At 41.9% G+C, this 17,448-nt stretch overlaps 3 protein-coding genes across 8 annotated transcripts; 2 read left to right on the forward strand and 1 right to left on the reverse strand.

The window, feature by feature from the left end:
• Positions 1-112: 112 nt before the first annotated feature.
• On the reverse strand, positions 113-2,170 carry TXNL4B (thioredoxin like 4B). Of its 3 annotated transcripts, none has more exons than XM_059836761.1 (4): positions 2,080-2,170; positions 1,599-1,764; positions 1,120-1,271; positions 113-686 (listed from the first exon to the last, which is right to left on the reverse strand). In XM_059836761.1, the coding sequence occupies exons 2-4, from the start codon at positions 1,728-1,730 to the stop codon at positions 521-523; spliced, it is 450 nt and encodes a 149-aa protein (XP_059692744.1). In that variant the 5' UTR covers positions 1,731-1,764; positions 2,080-2,170; the 3' UTR covers positions 113-520. The 3 variants fall into 3 exon arrangements, with proteins under 3 accessions (XP_059692744.1, XP_059692734.1, XP_059692743.1); XM_059836751.1 differs by having other exon boundaries at positions 2,020-2,157; XM_059836760.1 differs by having other exon boundaries at positions 1,955-2,089.
• TRMT10C (tRNA methyltransferase 10C, mitochondrial RNase P subunit) lies at positions 2,094-5,932 on the forward strand. Of its 3 annotated transcripts, none has more exons than XM_059836716.1 (3): positions 2,094-2,214; positions 3,805-3,947; positions 4,128-5,932. In XM_059836716.1, the coding sequence occupies exon 3, from the start codon at positions 4,156-4,158 to the stop codon at positions 5,407-5,409; it is 1,254 nt and encodes a 417-aa protein (XP_059692699.1). In that variant the 5' UTR covers positions 2,094-2,214; positions 3,805-3,947; positions 4,128-4,155; the 3' UTR covers positions 5,410-5,932. The 3 variants fall into 3 exon arrangements, with proteins under 3 accessions (XP_059692699.1, XP_059692693.1, XP_059692687.1); XM_059836710.1 differs by having other exon boundaries at positions 2,203-2,330; XM_059836704.1 differs by lacking the exon at positions 2,094-2,214 and adding an exon at positions 2,227-2,247.
• Positions 5,933-7,439: 1,507 nt separating this feature from the next.
• Positions 7,440-16,497, forward strand: PCNP (PEST proteolytic signal containing nuclear protein). Of its 2 annotated transcripts, none has more exons than XM_059836764.1 (5): positions 7,440-7,561; positions 11,013-11,233; positions 13,146-13,220; positions 13,708-13,763; positions 14,700-16,497. In XM_059836764.1, exons 1-5 carry the CDS (start codon positions 7,507-7,509, stop codon positions 14,827-14,829), a joined length of 537 nt encoding a protein of 178 aa, XP_059692747.1. In that variant the 5' UTR covers positions 7,440-7,506; the 3' UTR covers positions 14,830-16,497. The 2 variants fall into 2 exon arrangements, with proteins under 2 accessions (XP_059692747.1, XP_059692758.1); XM_059836775.1 differs by lacking the exon at positions 7,440-7,561 and adding an exon at positions 7,742-10,989 and having other exon boundaries at positions 11,065-11,233.
• The last annotated feature ends 951 nt before the right edge of the window (positions 16,498-17,448 follow it).

The raw sequence follows: 17,448 nt of genomic DNA on the forward strand, positions 1-17,448 counted from the left end.
GTTTATATCCATTTCAGATTTTAGTCATCATCTCTCAGAAGTAACTTCTGTCCTGTAATGCAGCAATGGGTAAAATGTAGCATTCTATAGGAAAGGCACTTTCAACTGAATGTTCTTGAAAGCAACCACAGCTTTTTTTATTAATGTCAGGTTTGCTGTTATTACATCTGAATGAAAATGGTACTAAACACACAAATACCAGCATGCCTCAGTTCTCTGAAGAAGGTTGCACTGGAGAGGCCACACCTGAGGATGCACTCAGCCTGCCTGTTTTGAAAGGGCTGGTCAGCACACAACTCAAAGAACAGCCACTTTTGTGAACTCTGTGCATGAATACGTAGCTCTATTTATGAGAGAAGCATGAGGTGACAGAATATCTGTCTTCAGAAGGAGACCAATATGATCCTTCAGGATAAATGCTCAAACTGTCCCACAATGTCAGAGGAGGCCAAAAATGCTCAAAGGAAAAAGGGATCAACAACATTGTCCATTTGTGTAATTATTTTCTCAGGTCAGCCCATTAAATTCCTTGGTAGAGAAGGTCATATTTAGGAATGTTATTGGGATCAATAGGACTTCTCACAATGAGCTTTCCCCGCATTGCTCCACGGTAGATCACTTCAATCAAATCTATAAAGTCTTGCTTTGTTTTGAAGCTTCCCACAAATTTCGTGTGATCTGGAGACCTAAGCATAAGACAAAGGTAGAATTGTAACATTAAAGTATTCAGAGAAAAACCACCTAAAAATCTGAAAAGATGCCCAAATGACATAAGGAGCTCTGATCTGGTCATTCTGAAAGAATGAACTAATTTTGTAAAAGCATAACCAAGTCAGGAATATGCTGTGACCTCCAAAGGTCAAACAAGTGCCGTGTCACATCTAAGATTTTAATAATTTCTTACTATTTTTTGCAGAGTCAAACATATTTCACCTACTTATTGCATCAGAGCATATTTCAAATTACTTCCCTATTTACATCCTTCTGGCTTCCTACAGAATTCTCAATGCAGATGCTGGTAACATTATAGTTTTCAAATGTTACCTTCCCCAGACACGATAACATAGAAAAAGACTGATAATTCTTACGGACATAACAGACAGTGGTAGGATGACTTACCCATAATCAACCTTCATGTGCTGTCCATTGAAGAAAAATACAGTAGATGGGATATAACTGATGTCAAAATACTGGGTGTACACTGGGACATCGTTCACATCCACCAGGTAAATGACTGCCATTTTACTTAGGTCATGAGCTGTTTTTGCAAGCTGGAAATAGTGAGAAAGGCAGATAACAAATAGACTGAGAAACGAGGACAAGAGGGCAGCAAGCTTTATAAAGCCTGTTTCTCTTATGTGTTAGCAGCTTAAGCAGGTATAGAATATCACATCTTGTCTACCTCAAGCACTTTGTTCAGCCACTACAGAAGTAACATAGATACTTATTTTCCAAACCTATTTATAATATAGTGTAATTTCATTCTATATTTGTCACCAAACTTTTTATGAGTGCCTATCTTAGCAAAAGCAACATTCTCTTCTATGCACCAAATATACTTGTACAGTCCGTTAAATTTAAAAAAAAACCAGTCTTACAATATCATCGAGTTGCAGACAAACAGCATCATTATCTCTTCCAAAACGGAGAACCAAAACCTTCTCAGCGACGCTTTTTATTGCCTGATCCACTTCCCTCTTACAGGTCAGTTTGGGCAGCAGAAAACTCATCGCGACAGATCACGGTCTCCACTAAAATCCCAGCCTTACATTTAGGGGAAAAACAACAAAACAACGCACCATCAAACAACAGCAACCTGCGGGCCAAAAAGAAGCGAAACTTCTCTGTGCTATTATTTTTTTTTAAAAGGAAAGAGGGGAGAGAGGAGAGCGAGAGAGACCACAGATCACCAGGCCGGGCTGACAAACCCCTCGGCCCCAGCCGACTGCCTTACGCCCCAGTCCAGCGCGGCGGCGGGGCCAGACCCTGCCCCGCACCAGAGGCGGCGGCAGCACCCACCGGCAGCCCCTCAGTGCCCGGGGGCTCCTCGGAAGTGGAATACGGGAGAGTTCGGATCACCGCCCGCCGCAGCTCCCGCCGTGGGGGCGCAGAAAGCCCGGAACGTGGCGGTGCAGCTGCGGAGCGCCGGGGACAGCTGAAGGGAGCACCGCGGCCGGGCGGGCCCGCCCCGCGCAGGCGCAGCGGCGCCGCAAGGTGAGCGGCCGTGGCGGCGCGGTTGGGGCCGCGGTGAGCGCGGGGCGCTTCGGGGTCCGGCCGGCCCTGCCCCGACCGAGCCCCGGCGGGCGGGAGCGCCGCCGGAGATCCGGCAGGTGCTTCTCCGGGGAGTGGTGTCCCGGAGGCCGCGGGCCCCGCGGGCCCCGCCGGTGTCTCCGGGAGGGCTGGGGGGCACAGCGCGGGGCTGTGGGGTGTGAGCTGGCGCTCAGCGGTTCGGGTGCTCGTGGGCTGGTTTAAACGTTGTTAAGCACGTGCAGTGCTGCTCCCTTGCAGCTGGCGTCATCAGTCAGTGCCAAGGGTTTCGATCTTGCCCGTGGTGCCAGGCCGTGGGACAAGAAGCAGTGGGCAGAAACTGAGGCACAGAAATCCCACCTGAACATGAGGAGCAACTTCTTTACTCTGCAGGTGGCGGTGCACTGAACAGGTTGCCCAGAGGGATTGTGGAGTCTCCCTTACTGGAGATATTCCAGACCTATCTAGAACCAACCCTGTGCCATGTGCTCTGGGATGACCCTGTTTGAGCAGAGGAGTTGGACCAGATCCCGTGTGGCCCCTTCCAACCTTACTCAGTCTGTGATTCTGAGTGGGCAGCTATGCTGGGGAAGTAAGGCAAGTTGTTCACTCTCTGAAATATCAATGGAGAGCCTTCTGTTATTGAGATGAGTTGCAGTGGAGTCATGCTAAAAAAGAAAAAAAAGTACTTTCAGTGCTACAAATATAGGTTCTTCAAAGAGCCTTAGATGGATTCTTGCAGTAATGATGTTAGGGTGAATGACACACTGGAAGGTAGCTTGGCTCTATCAAAAGTCATCAGATATTCTGATGATGTAAATCTGGTGCTCAGTATTGACTTTCATGGAGCTCCAGTAGTGTAAGTTAATTGGGTAACTCATCCCTTGATTTCTCCATGCTTCTTTGATTATTACTTTTGCCAGTAGTTAAATCCTTCAATTTTTACACTGAAGGATTTAACTACTGGCAAAAGTAATAAGTGTGCTTCCATAGTAGCAGTTACAAGTTTTCACATTGTTAGGTTGCTTGGTTGTTCTTGTTTCTTTCATCTTAATAATGGCAGAACATGAGAGGTCAGCCATCAATTTGACCGATTACTGTGTAGTAAAACACATGCCAGGTTATTTAACATTTCTAAATCATACACTGCTCCTTCTGTGCCTGTATCTGAGCAGGTACATATATACAAACCCAATATTAGATCTAACTTGTTCTGTATATCACTTTATTTTCAGTTTATTTGGAACATTATGAATTTTGATTTAAAAATTAGGAATTAATTCTAGTTTTGTCCAAATCACGTTTCCTCAAGGACTGAAACTCCACTGATGCTTATAATTCAGTAGTGTGCATAGGACAGGGAAACTATTAAATGTTCTTGGGTGTGTTTTTCTTTCTGCAGACCTTTCATATTTAAATACAAGTGTAGATAAAATTAATGGGATTGGGGGGATTTATGTCCTCAGCTTTATGTGGCTAAGCCAACTTCACAAAAAAAAGGATGGTCTTTTGTTTTACTAGTTGTTATTCTTCCATCTCTTCTTTCTGTTTTCACAGGATAGATAAATTATATAAAAATACTTCTGGTTTGCATGCAGCATTTCACTGACTTTGGTTGTGAAGGCTCATGATATGATACAGATAACTTGAAGAGATCTTGGACAGTTTCTGAAGGTTGTTTGACTGCATTTTGAATTGCAGTAAGTATAGCTGGTTTAAGCTGTTTTTATTTAGGAATCAGTAAAAAAATTCATAGTAGAAGGAGGAATTTCTAGCATCCTCCAAGAAGTAACCTATTGTCTGTCAGTGTTACTAAGAATAAAAATCTGCATGTGTGTTCTTTGTGATTTCTGACAAGTTTTTTTCCCCTCTTATTGGAGTTTGCAGATAAGCAGCACATGTCTAAGTATGCAGTCTGCTAATATGCTTCTGAGAAGAATTGTAAGAAGTTCTGTCCTTCCATTTGTTGCACAACATGGGATGAAAAAGGATTTGTTTCCGCTCAGTAGAACTCTGAGTTTATCACTTTGTCTGAAGCAGGACAAGTCAGGTGAACCCTCAGAAAAACTGGATTTAGATGAGTGGAAGAAGGTAATGAAATCTGGGTTGCAAGAAGAGGTCAGTGAGATGTTCTCAGAGCCAAAGGAGCTTTCCAGTTTGGCTGCTGCACGTGAGACTTTGGAGATGTGGAGGCTAGCTGGCAGAGCAGTTCCAGAAAATATTAGTGAAGAACAGCTAAAAACCTTTATGGAGTGTCCTTCTAAGTCAGCCAAAAAGAAGTATTTAAAATATTTGCATCTCAAAGAACTTCACAAGAAAAATGACAAGAGAAAGATGGATGAGAAAAGGGAAAGGAGGCTGGAAGCACAAGATCAAGATTCAAAAACAGATGAGACCAAAAAGAGTCCGTTCGTATGTTTGTGGTCCCGCACTATGGATAAAGCATACAATTGGAGGGCTGCTCAGTCCATGATCTTTGGCCAGCCTCTAGTATTTGACATGTCTTATGAAAAAGAGATGACTTTCCGAGAAGTCTCAAACACGGTGAGACAGATAGTAATGAGCGAAAGCAGCAATCGGAGATCTGTGGATCCATTCCACATCCACTTCTGTAACCTCAAAGAGGATAGCCTCTATCACAGGGAATTTATCAAGAACTATAGAGAGGCATGGGACAAACTGCTTATCACAGTGACAGACCAGTGCTACACAGAAATCTTTCCAAAGGATAAGCTCATCTATCTGACAGCTGATTCTCCCAAAGTAATGAAAACATTTGAACATGATAAGATCTATATTGTTGGGTCAATGGTTGACAAGAGCATAAAAAGAGGACTCTCTTTAGCACGGGCAAAGCGATTAGGGCTGGAGACTGCAGCCCTTCCACTGGATAAGTATTTGCTTTGGAGTACTGGTGCCAAAAATCTCACACTGGATCAAATGATGCATATTTTATTAACCTTGAAAGATACTGCTGACTGGAAGAAGGCTCTGGAATTTGTTCCGAAAAGGAAATACTGTGACTTTGTAAACAAGCCCGTCAAGGAATTGAAAAAAACATTAGACCTGATCAACACACTCAAAATTGCAAAGGGACGGGAAAAAGTAGAAAAGCAATTTGCCAAAAACTACCCCAAGAGGTATAAAATAAAGCAAAAGTAGAGTGATGGGGAGGAAAATGAATTTTTTACACATAAACTCTGCCGACTTCTTGGTACATCTGGAACTGTTCAGCTTTTAATCTCAGAACATGTTTTGTCACTTATGTTTGAAATTACCATCATTAAGAGTTGGGTTTTTTTAATTATTTTAGTAGTCCAGCTGTTTAAATTTATTCACACATTTTTGAAATTATGTAAGAGAAATGAGATAATCTGTTGTAAAAAAAAATAACTATATGAATACTATCAGTCTGTTGAACTGTGCTTGGACAAGGGCGATTGTTACTGAATGCAAAGGTCTTCAGAGCTCACTGCTTTGGGGACTGTCTACAGTTTTATTCTGTAAGATCACTAAGATGAAGTAGAAGAGACCTCTCCCATTACTTCCCAAATCCTCTTGTGTGCAAATGAATTGACTTTGATAGCTAAACTAAATGGTTAAAACCTTGTGGGAGTTTGGGGAACTGCACTATTTATTTTTGGATGTTCTATCTGGCACAAATAAAGTCCCTGTTTGGAAGGAATCAGGCAAATTTCTTGACTATGCTGAAAAAAAATTAATCTTACCTACTTTTGTGTAAGACTTTTATCCCAGAGTGCCTGTGTTTTCAGGCTGTGTAATGTAGATTTCCCAAATTGCTGGAACTTCTGAGTTGGTAAACTGTCCTATTAGTAAATACTTAGGGGAGCAGAGAGCCTTTTAATATTTTTCACAGCTCAAAATATACTGGTGTCTCTCTGGAAGTCTGTGTTCAGACTGCAGAGCTGCCATAGGCAGCTAAATACAGGTCTGCTGTCTGTGGGGTGAGGAAGGCTTTCTTTGTGGGTGATGCTTTAAGTCAGTGATGGCAGATGATGAGTTGGTGGTGATCCACTCCCTGGTGACCTCTTCCTACATGCTGTTGTAAGGTGGGGATTGGAAGGCAGAAGATTCACTACCCCGATACTGCCCTTTACTGCCTGTTGTGAGGGGCAGGGGCCTGCAGGCATGGATCACCTCTGGCACGGGGAAAGACGTGGTTCCTTTCAGCTATGTGTGGTTGGGAAGTACACAAAGCTTCACCCTAGGGTGGAGTTCCAGGTGATGCTTGAGCTTGATGCCTTTAGCTGCCTGGGAAGCCCTGAACTTCAAGGACTGGCTGAGTGTGTGTGCCTCACTCAGGCAGACTCTTTCCTCAAGGGGAGGAAGAGACAACAATGCTACATGCTGCTGAGTGTCATAGAACTGTGGAATGGTTTGGGCTGGAAAGAGCCTCATCTAGATCCAACTTGTGCTGTGGGCTGGGTACCATTGCGCTTCTGTCATTTGGTCTTCCATACACACAGCCTCTTCTGATCTGTAAACTGGCTTGTACACTGGGGTGGTGTCACTGCTCACTTGAACTCGTGTTGCAGAATCACAGACTGGGTACGTTGGAAAGGGCCACAGTGGTCATCTGGTCCAACCTCCCAAATCAAGAAGGGTCATCCCAGAGCACGTTGCATCTGAATGGCTCTTTAGTATCTCTAGTAAGGGGGACTCCACAGCTCCTCTGAGCAACCTGCCCAGAGCTCGGGCACTGCGCACGAAAGAATTTCTTCTTCGTGTTCAGTTCAGTTCTGTTCAGTTTCTGCCCGTTGCCTCTTGTCCCATTGCTTGGCACCACCGGATCCTTCTTGGCACACCACCTCCCCACATTTTAGCTATTTATACCCACCGAGGAGGCAGTGAGGCAATGATACTTGTGAATCACGGGAGGTAATCGTTAAACCACGCGCAGTGAGGAGAGCGCAGCAGCGGACGTGGTTCCTTCGCAGCCCCGAGACGCAGAGGGGGAGGGTGCGATGCGGGAAATGGCGCGGTGTGACTCTCATCCCCCCGCTTTCCCCAGGGGAGTGAATGGAAGCCGTGGCCACGTGGCCGGCGGCTCCGGACGGACGTCAGATCGGCGCCGCTCGGCGCGCTCCCGCTGCCCCCAGCGCGCTCCCGCGGTTCCCGCCGCGCCATCCCCGCGCGCCGCAGGGGCGGGGCCGGCCTGGCCGCGAGCGAGGCCTCGCGGGGGCGGGCCCGAGCGGCGCGCGTGCGCGGCGCGTGAGGCGGCGGAGGAGGCGGGGGAAAATGGCGGACGGCAGAGCCCAGGGGGAGAAGGCGAAGCGGCCGCAGCCCGCAGGAGGTGAACATGTAGCGCCTCTCGCCGCGGAGCTGTGGGGTGGGAACGGTCTCTGGGCTGGTCCAGCGGGGGTGGGGGGGTCTAGGTGTACCTCACCCGGCCGTGAGTTGTCCGAGCCGAGCCGGGCCGTGCGGTGCCCGGCCCTGCGGGGAGAGTGGGTGGCGTGGGCCTGAGGGGACTGCGCTGGAGGAGAGGCCAATCGCGCCTGCTGTGCTCAGCTTTACCGGCGCTTTTGTAAAAATACACCAGCTTCTCCTTGTCCATGCAAATGCGCTATATCTCACTCGTAAAAATACACGGAGTACTTAAGCCGTGTTCTGAGAGAAATACGACTGTTGCTGTCTGCAAGGATGAATACAGAGCCTTAAAGATTAATTTTCAACAATTATGGTACCTTTTTTATAAATTGGTACAGTGAATATTCTTTAATTGCTGTTTTAAGCATTTGAGGATTTTTTGCTTGGCAACAATCTGTAAGTTTGCTGTTTGGTCCTATAGTATTTATATCATGAGTGGACATTCCTCTAATTTTTGCAGAATTTGGTTCCAAAATTTTAATTGTGTTTTTCTTTTCTTCTTTCTTCCCTTAAAGTTGATAGAACAGTGTCTATGCAAAGATAAAGCTTTTCTTTCTTGGTGTATTTCCTTTTTTGGGGGTATTTTTTGGGTTTTAGCGGTTTCTTTTGTTGTTGTTGTTTTTGTATATCTGTAGGGAGCGGGCATTTCTTACGTCTGTTGAAAAATTAGATCAGACTTGTAAACCACTCAGGATAGCCTCAACAGTGAACGTTATTTCTCATGATCACTGACATGTGAAGAGTATTGATTTTAGGTAGTTCCTTGACTCTTGGTTCTCTGTTGGGCTTTGGTGGCTTTTTGGTTTTTATTTTTTGGTGGTGGTATTGGATTTTTTTTTTTTTTTTTTGTATTAGTAATGCAGTAACTGGACAGCATCAGCACATCAGTAATTCATACTGTCTTGTGTGCTGTCTTGTGTGCTGAAACATGATCTGAACGAGTTGAGGTACCTTGGCCCTAAGGAAGAATAGTTGGTCCCTAAGTATTTTTGAAAGCAATTTGCAGTTCTTAGCTTTTGGAAAGATAGTGGGGCTTATCCTAAAATTAATTTAGCTGTGACTTGTTTGTTCCCACATGATCCAGTGGTTCCCAGGGACAACAGATCCTGAAATGCTGTGCAGCTGGCACTGTCACTCTTGACGCTTCAGCCACCTGGGCTGTGGAAGTTGTCCACTCGTGTGGCTTGTTGATTCGCATGAGTAAAACTTAGCTGTGAAGGAGGACAGCTTTTCGTGTCTGCAGTCCATGGAAAGGGCACTGGCCAGTCTAGTTTGGAAATAGTGCTGGTGCTTTCTGTAGGTGAATATGACCTCCAGGAAATGATAAAGCAGCCTTGATATCTTGGAAGATATATATGGACTGGCATGGGAGATGGTAGAGAACTGCTTAATGGTTAATATGCCTGCATTACCGTTTCCTGCAGAAGTCAAACAGCGCAACAGCTCCCTCCCCACCTTCCCCAGTTGTCCTGTTCCCCTTTTATCAATCAAAAATGTTTCTTTCAGCAGTCTGGTGTTCATCCTTTGGCAATCCCAGTAGAAATATCACTCAGAATGCAGTGCTGATAGGAACTAATTCTGAGAGAGATGCTCTTTAGGATTTGGTGAGAAAACAGATGTGGGTAGATTGTATTAGGCTTCATCTTGTGCTTAGCAGTATTTGAGAATTTGCACTTTAAATAAATAAGCTGTAAGAAGTAGTGTAATAACCTTCAAGCTAGCACTAGTCTAGAAACTGGTTCCCTGTGCCCTGAATTTTGGGCTGCTATGGATTTTGTATATTGTGAAAAAGAAGACTTAGCTCTATGGTTCCAGGCCTTTTAAGGCCAGTGAATCTTCCACCTACCCTTGAATCTGTCTCTAGTGTACTGAGACTGCACTTGGAACGTGGGTTAATGTGATTTTATGGACTAACTATAAGGTTGCTCTCATAGGCTCTGCAGACTGCTGTTTAGTAAACTCTGCTAAGACAGCTACCCGTACCCAAGGTCACTTGTGTAAATTTTGATTGTTTCTCTTTCCTCCTCTGTTTTTCAGTTTTATATCGATATTTTCTGGATCAAATTTCTAGTAGCATTTTTTAATACAGTGAAACTGATTAAAGTTACAATTTTTTTGTGATCTGCCATATTTCTGAAGGTGAATGATAGATCCATTTTGGTTTCAATCACTTACTGATACCTGAAGAGAGGGGTAGAAGTGGTATGTTCTGCTGCTTCTGATTTGGGAAATAGCAGACAAATAAATATTTATATATATATAGATTGAGTCCCTAGTTTTTCTCTTTCCTGATGTTGTTTGCTTCTTTTTTTTTCTCAGAGCTACAATCTTGTTGACCCCCAGTTCAGACTTTCTTCTCTCCCATTGCTTCATCTTACCTAGTAGCTTTTTTATTAGCAGTGCAAAGAGCTTTATCTCCCGATGGTCGGAATTTGCTGTGCATGGAAGGTGCTCTTCTCCATTTGATGTGATGAGGAACTTGTGCTAGCTCCAGTTGTTTTAAACTGCTGCTATGAGCACTTCCCTGTCCATTCCTTAATGTGTGTTTGTTTTTTCCCCCCTTCTGCTGCTGCAGTGGTTTGCTTATTGCAGCGGCAGGGAAGTGTCTTTTTGCTGAAGCATTTACTCTGTTCAGTGTGAGTTTTCCAAGGACACCTTTGTCTCTTGGTGTAGCTGAAGAAGCTGATTTTATAGGAATGGAATTGTTAACTTGAATGTTTTTTCTCTGTGGATCACTGTTCAGCTGCTATGTTTTCCATGACTATACAAAATCAGAAAAGATGAAATCTATATATATATGTTTTTTTAGTGCTGATTCCTTCCTCAAGCAGAGCTTGGCAGATTTATTACAGATGAGATTTGGACAAGCAGTGACTTGAAAGATGATTGAGACAGCCAGCCTCACTGTAGTCACTCCCATGATTTTAGAGTTGTGCCAGACAAGCCTAGAGACTGGCATGGACATGATTTTGTAGAAATTTAGTAGAATTAATTTTAACTTAGATTATCTACTCTAGATTTGGAATTGGGATTCCAGTTATGAAAGCTTTTCTGTGGCAACTTAAAAAGCTTAAAAAGATTTAGTCATCTACATTTAATTTACTACATGAACTTTGACTTCCATACTAAATAAAGAGATGGTGCTTCAAGAATGTTTTCCTGGCTCATACAAGAAGTTCTTTACAAGTAGTGGAGTGCTTGCAGTTTCTTCTCCTCTTTGTGTTTTGCTGTCCACTAAATATACATTGGTGGAAACTGCTGTCACTAAAAACATCTTACCTATTGCACCCAAAGTATAATGCTTTTTGAGGTTGCTGCTCCCATCAATCTGCTCAGTAAAAGTAGCTCATCTTGGTAAGTTGTTTCGACTTCACCAGGACCTGAAGAAGAGGCAGAAAAACCTGTGAAAACTAAGACTGTTTCTTCCAGTAATGGAGGAGAAAGTTCGAGTCGCAGCGCAGAGAAACGGGCAGCTAATGAAGAAGCTGAAGACTTCACCACAAAGCCTGCTCCTGCCAAAATGTCCAAGTTTGGATTTTCCATAGGCAGTCAGACAACAAAGAAGGCATCTGCAATATCCATCAAACTGGGAGCAAATGTAAGTTTACTGAGGGCTTTTAATTTTAGGAAAACTAAGGGAAAAGGGAAGTACTTTGAGGAGGCTTCCTTGCAGAGGAAACCTTGAATTCCCATGAGGGTAACTTGGGTAAAGCTTAAGCAGGTGTTGCAGGGCCAGCTAGTTGTGCATGTGTAAGTACTTCAAGGTGATTAATAACAGGTCAGTAATCTCAGGAATCATGAGACTTTATTGAAATGAACTGTAGATCTTTGAACATGCAGAATAGTTTTATAATGAGATTTGATAAGTCTGCAATAATTTCCTGAGGGAAATGAGCAGACTTGCTAAGCTGTTCAGGCTACTTTGAAATGAGTGCTGGGAGCTACACTGCATAGGATGCTTAAAGCTAGAAGAAAGCATCTACATGGCTTAATAGGTTGTCTTTTTTTAGCATGGGGAATTGTAGCATATTTCCATTACTTTGCCTGTTCTTTGCAAGGTCAGTATGATTTATTTGTGTTAAATGCAAGAGATGGGGCTTTGTTACATAGGTTTCTAAGAATTCTGATCCCCTTGATTGTCCAGCACAAGGTATCCTTGTGCTTGTTCAGGTGGGAGTCTGATGACTCTCTGTACTTCCAGAGTAGTCCTCCACTGGCATGGCCAAGGACAAGCCAGGGGCTGCCTCTCTGTTTAATACAGTTCATTTGCTTTTCCCACCTGTCACTGTGATGGATACCTTATAAGTAGCTGTCTGCACCAAATTCAAACTGTGATCGTGAAAGGCTTGCACTGCAATGCCACATTTTAGAAACCTGCAGAGGATTAAAAGGGTGATTTGTTATTTTGAGATGGAAGGGAGATGTGGGCTGGCAGCATTCTAGGGTATAAATGCAGCCAGGTCAGCTCAGACTTTGGAAAAATGGACAAGGCTTCCTTCTCTGGGCTTCTAGCAGGCTTCAGTTTCTCATGTCCAAAGTGGCAATAAATCTGGCTCAGGATTTCTGGTTCACTGAACTTAGTGGGTGACAGTGCTGAAATTTACCTGTTTCTCTTCAGTCATTTTTGCTCCCCTATTACATGCCCCATTCGTTGGGTGCAGATGCTTTAAAAATGGTGTGGTATTTATATGTTGTGCAGTATCAGTAAAGAACAGCTGTAGGCAGTTGCATAAGGGCTCTGCTGCAGTACTAGCTTCTAGGTGTGTGTAGTAAAGAATTACCAGTAAAGGCAAAATGGAGAAAGCACTGTATATGATTGATTTAGTACTATAGTAGCAATCTGTTACTAGTTACTTGGTTTTTTCTCAGTGGTGTTGAAGTAAATCTTGCTACCACTGTTGTAGTACATGTAAAAGTTGTGAGTTTTACAGCTTCCTACACTTTAAATAGAGGAATAAAAAATTGGAAATAAAATAAATACTCTTCAAAGGAACTTACATTAATTGGACTGTGTGCTAGATACTGGTAGTAGTTTAAAAGCATTGAATTGTTTAAGCCAGAAAGCTGTCACATTGTTAAAATAAAAGAAAATAAACATATTCTTTTTTTTTCTGACATTGATGAATAAGAATATCCCAAAAGAGTAATGGAAATAGTAACACAGTAAAATTTTGAATACTACAGGTTATTCAGGTTCTGTTTTAATTGTTCATGTCATGCACCAGTGGCTGAGTACCCCTGCAGTGTGCTAGAAAGTTAAGACCTGCATGTGGGGAGTTGTAATATGAGAGGGCTCAGCTTGCTGCTCAGAGTGATCACACGTAAATGAGCAGTCATTTTCCTTTGTCATTAGAGAATCCTTTATGCGCTTGATTCAGACAAAAACTTTTACCCTGGTTGCCCATTTCAGTGAAGATCTTTGACTTAATTTTACCAAAATACTTGAAAAGCCAAGGGTAGCTTTTTTGAGTTGGTAGACTTATGTTACTTGTGCATTTTGTCTTTTCCAGAAGCCTAAAGAGCCTGTTCCAACCCTGGCTCCAAAAACCCTTTCTGTAGCAGCAGCTTTCAACGAAGATGAAGATGTGAGTAATAAGCCAGTGATCAGCACAAAATACCATTGGTGTGGTAGGCAGAGAGAGTGGGTTATTTATGGTTCTTAACATAAATGTCAGGAATTTTCAACCTAGAAGCATCTCTTTTGGCTCTAATTTAAGAATGCATAATAGCACTGTGTTGGTTCAAGAAATCATTAAAATGTTGATAACTTCTCCCTGAAAATAAGATGCACAACATAATTTGAATTAATACTTGCTTTCTCTAGGCTTGATTATTGGGAGTCCAAGGAAAGTTGTGCTTCTGGTTTGCTAAATATTTTGTTGTCATGTTCAACTTCTTTCATGGAGTTGAACAAAGGAAATTGTATTTTGTTCTGTAACCGTGTAGGAGCTCCATTGTGTCCAAAGTCCCTTTGCAGTCCTGTAGGGCTGTAGTGCAGCCTTTATCTTGTCAGGCGTTTGAAGTGTGCAAGGCGGGCGCCCAGCCCCGCTCTGACCTCCTTTGTCCCCGCAGAGCGAACCAGAGGAGATGCCCCCCGAAGCCAAGATGCGCATGAAGAACATCGGAAGGTAGGGCAGCTTTGAACTGGGCTTTGGGCAAGGGCAAGGGTGTGGAACACCTGCCCAGCTCAGGGCAGATCTTGAGGATGCTTTGAGAATACAAGCAGGTAGAATAGGTTAAAGAAGCATTTCTCCAGAAATAAGATTTTCAAATTTTAACGTGTCATCTACAGGCTAAAAGCACTACATTTGCATTTCAACTTTGAATCTTATTTATGTTTTTTGAGGAAGTAATTGAGTCTGCGTTAAATAGAAGATTTTTTTTTTTCTTTTTTTTTTTTCTTAAGTGTAAGAGGGAGGAAGTCCTGCTTGTCTCTACTTTGTATTTTTCTGGTTCTCCCTTTTATAAATTGCCTTGAAGTCTGTAGTCTGGTCACATTTTTAAACTCCTGTGCAAGGGGAAGAATCATCTCTCAGAAAGACAAAGAATTGCTTCTTTACTTTATAATAAATCATGTAATTCTTCTGCTTGCCACAGATTTGAGATGGTAGGGGACCAGTCCTAAAATAAGTAGGTACCTTTTCAGGGGAGACCTCACTTAAATTAGGGATGAATTTTGAGAATTTGTATTTCAGAGGTGTTTATCACAATAGACTGCTTTTAAAGTCAGTCACACTGAAAGTTCTCTAGTTTGGTGGTTTTTCTTTTTTCTCCACTAACAAATTTAGATCCTCAGTTTCTTAATCTTTGTAGCTGGCAGCAGTTACTTGCCACTGCCACATCCTCTCCTGCCCCATCTCATCGCTGTATTTTGGCATACTGGATACAGATCAGTTCTGTGGCCAGCTTACAGTTGCTAATAGTGAGGGCTCCTGATGTGACAGAAGGAAATTTTTGTGGTAGCAGGGCAGACTGGGCTTGAAATTGGCATTTTCATTGTCACATGGCGCAGTCTACTATAGTTGAGCTGGCTTTCTCAACTGCTCTTGTTTTACTTTTCACAGAGATACACCAACCTCAGCAGGACCAAATTCGTTCAATAAAGGAAAGCATGGATTTTCTGACAACCAGAAGCTATGGGAACGAAATATAAAATCTCATCTTGGAAATGTCCATGACCAAGAAAATAACTAAATGATGTGGATTACAAGTTGGGTGTTTTGGGGGGAGGGGAGGGTGTAACATTAAAGGAACAGTTTCCTTTTTTAAGAATGGTATGAGACTATCTTTGGAGCCACTTTTTTAAGACTTTGAGTGGTACACTAATAAATGAGTTTGAAATTAGAGGTAATTTATGTTTTGTATACAGATTTCAAGGCATTTGCTAATTTTGTAGTTCATGTGATTAGTTTCAAAAGGTTACAGATAATAAAGAAATTGGAGTGGTACCTTTTTAAGATAATTTTTTTTGTCAGTGATTAAATAAGGTGGATGAAAAAGGTTACTGTCTCTTTAATCAGGTTAAAACTGAATGCTCTTGCATTCTCACTTCTTGCTCCCTCTTCATAACAGGAGAAACAGTTGACTCCTATGAATTCTGCTAAAGAGAGTGAGCATTGTCTTGTACTAGAAGTGTTACTGGACTATTACTTTGAATATAATCTTACACAGGAAATAGTAAGAACTTGGATTTTTTTTTTTTCTCCCTGCAGTCACCTTTTGTTAAGTCTGCAAACTAGGAATTATGTTGCTCTGAGTGGCTCTGGTAACTTAGCTCTGATTTTGTTTAAAACTTCATGTAGGGTGTGTAACCTTCAGTGGCCTGTTCTGTCCTAAGGAAATGGGCCTTGTCTGTATATTAGATACAGTCTGTAAAGAATATTCATTACAAAGGTAAATCAGTATTTTCAGTGTGCTCCTTTTAAATCATTAGCCTTGAGTAGTGCTTGTTAGCATTTCCTAGTGGTACACAAAAGCCACCACCAAAAATACAAGCTAATGTACATTAAGCTTCACCTTTGATTGAAATATTTTTCTTTACTATGCCTAGAAGGAATAAAAGCCACACCAAAAATCAGTAACTCACTGCTTAAGTATGAAAAATCTAAGATGCACTTTCCCTGTCTTGCCATTTAAGACAAAATGCCTTGATGCCTATGACCTCAGTGGACACTATCAGGTCAAAGAATGCTGCATCTGCAGTCCTGATGTTCCTAACAAATATCAGCTTCAGAAATAAAACTTGACCTTTTCCTTTGCTGTCTTCCTTTTGCAGTGATTTTCAGCAGTGACATGAATCTGGTCAGTTTATTTCTTAGCTTCCATACTGCAGGACAATGCTGAAGGATTTCAGTGATGACCGTCTAAATTTCAGTCTAATCTAGATTGTGTATTTGTAAAAACATTTTATTAACAGAACTTGTTAAATAGAACATTATCAACAGCAATACCACCACCTGCCCCAACAGCACCGCCTCCCATACCCCAAATAAGCATAAGGTTCTTTTTAAACTCAGATACCTGATAGTGTCAACACTAAGTTTCAGCTGGGAAATGGTTGTAGCATTCAATACATTAGTTGCTTTCATCCTGCCTCTAAAACTGTCTTCTTGCTAAAGTTGAACTTGCAAGTGCAGAAAGGAAAGTGCATCTTGAAATGTATTTTTTTATTATTATTATTATTATTATTATTTTAGGAAAGCTCTGACCACTTAGACTTTTGAGTTTGTAAGTTCTAAAAATATTTTTTTGTATTTTTGTATTGTATGTGTAATCTTTTTTCTTTTGAAGTCTGATGCAGTACCTGTAACTGTTTTCTTTTAAAAGCCTTGTTATAAACTTAACATAAAAATGTATACATTATTTTTCTTCCATAGCAGAAATACTTGGTTTATTTGAAACACACTTTCAAAACTGATTTTCAGGACTTCCAAAACCAATTTGGGCATTACTGGAACTAGGCAAGACAAACTTTTCACTTATTTTCATCACATGTGGTTATGTTTGTCTAAATAAATCCCTTTAAGATAGTGTTAATCCATAGTGAATAGCCATTTTCTTGTGCTCCTCAGTAGCTGGTTCATACTCTTATCAATCACTTGTATAGGAACAAAGCAAAACAGAACTTCAAATAAGAATGACTCAGAGATCTATTCCTTGTTTTAATTAACCTACCACTACTTCCTTTCACATCTTTGTCTGAAGTAGATGTTCATACCCAGAATCTCCTTGTACTGCAGAATCATTTAGGAAATTGCTAGGCAGAAGAGCAGATAGGCTATGAAATACCTTCCATGCAACTGAGAGAGCAAAATTTACTATTTATCTTCTTACTTCCATGGTCAATAAATAATCCTAGACCCTGTTAGAGACTGCAGAAACTTCTGTATCTCAGCTGAAGGTGGGCAGTGATCCTGCCTCACCCAGTGCACGTGTTCTCTTCCTTCTCTGGGATTTATGGGAGCAAATCCATCAGGATGGCCTCAGTCTCCTCAGGACCAGGTGCCAAACAAGCTGGATTTTGTCTGCTGGTGTTTAATGTCTGACACTTGCAAGAACAAACTGACTGATCTGAACAAAATCATCAAGGTAAATGTTAGCTGGAATTAACTTGAAGCTGTAGGCTCTTGTTAGAGTTGTCATGTTTTTTGCATGCAGAGAGCCTTTTTTTTTGTTTTGTTTTTCTTGGTGTGATTTTTTTTTTTCTTTTTGGTTAGTTGACTTGGCTTTTTTTTATTAAGGATGTTCAAGAATCCTGAAATTCATGATAAATGATCTGATATAGCTGAAGTGCTTCCAGGAGGTATGCTGAGA

This window comes from Haemorhous mexicanus, chromosome 2 (assembly GCF_027477595.1).
Source record: "Haemorhous mexicanus isolate bHaeMex1 chromosome 2, bHaeMex1.pri, whole genome shotgun sequence".
Classification (NCBI taxonomy): Eukaryota; Metazoa; Chordata; class Aves; order Passeriformes; family Fringillidae; genus Haemorhous; species Haemorhous mexicanus.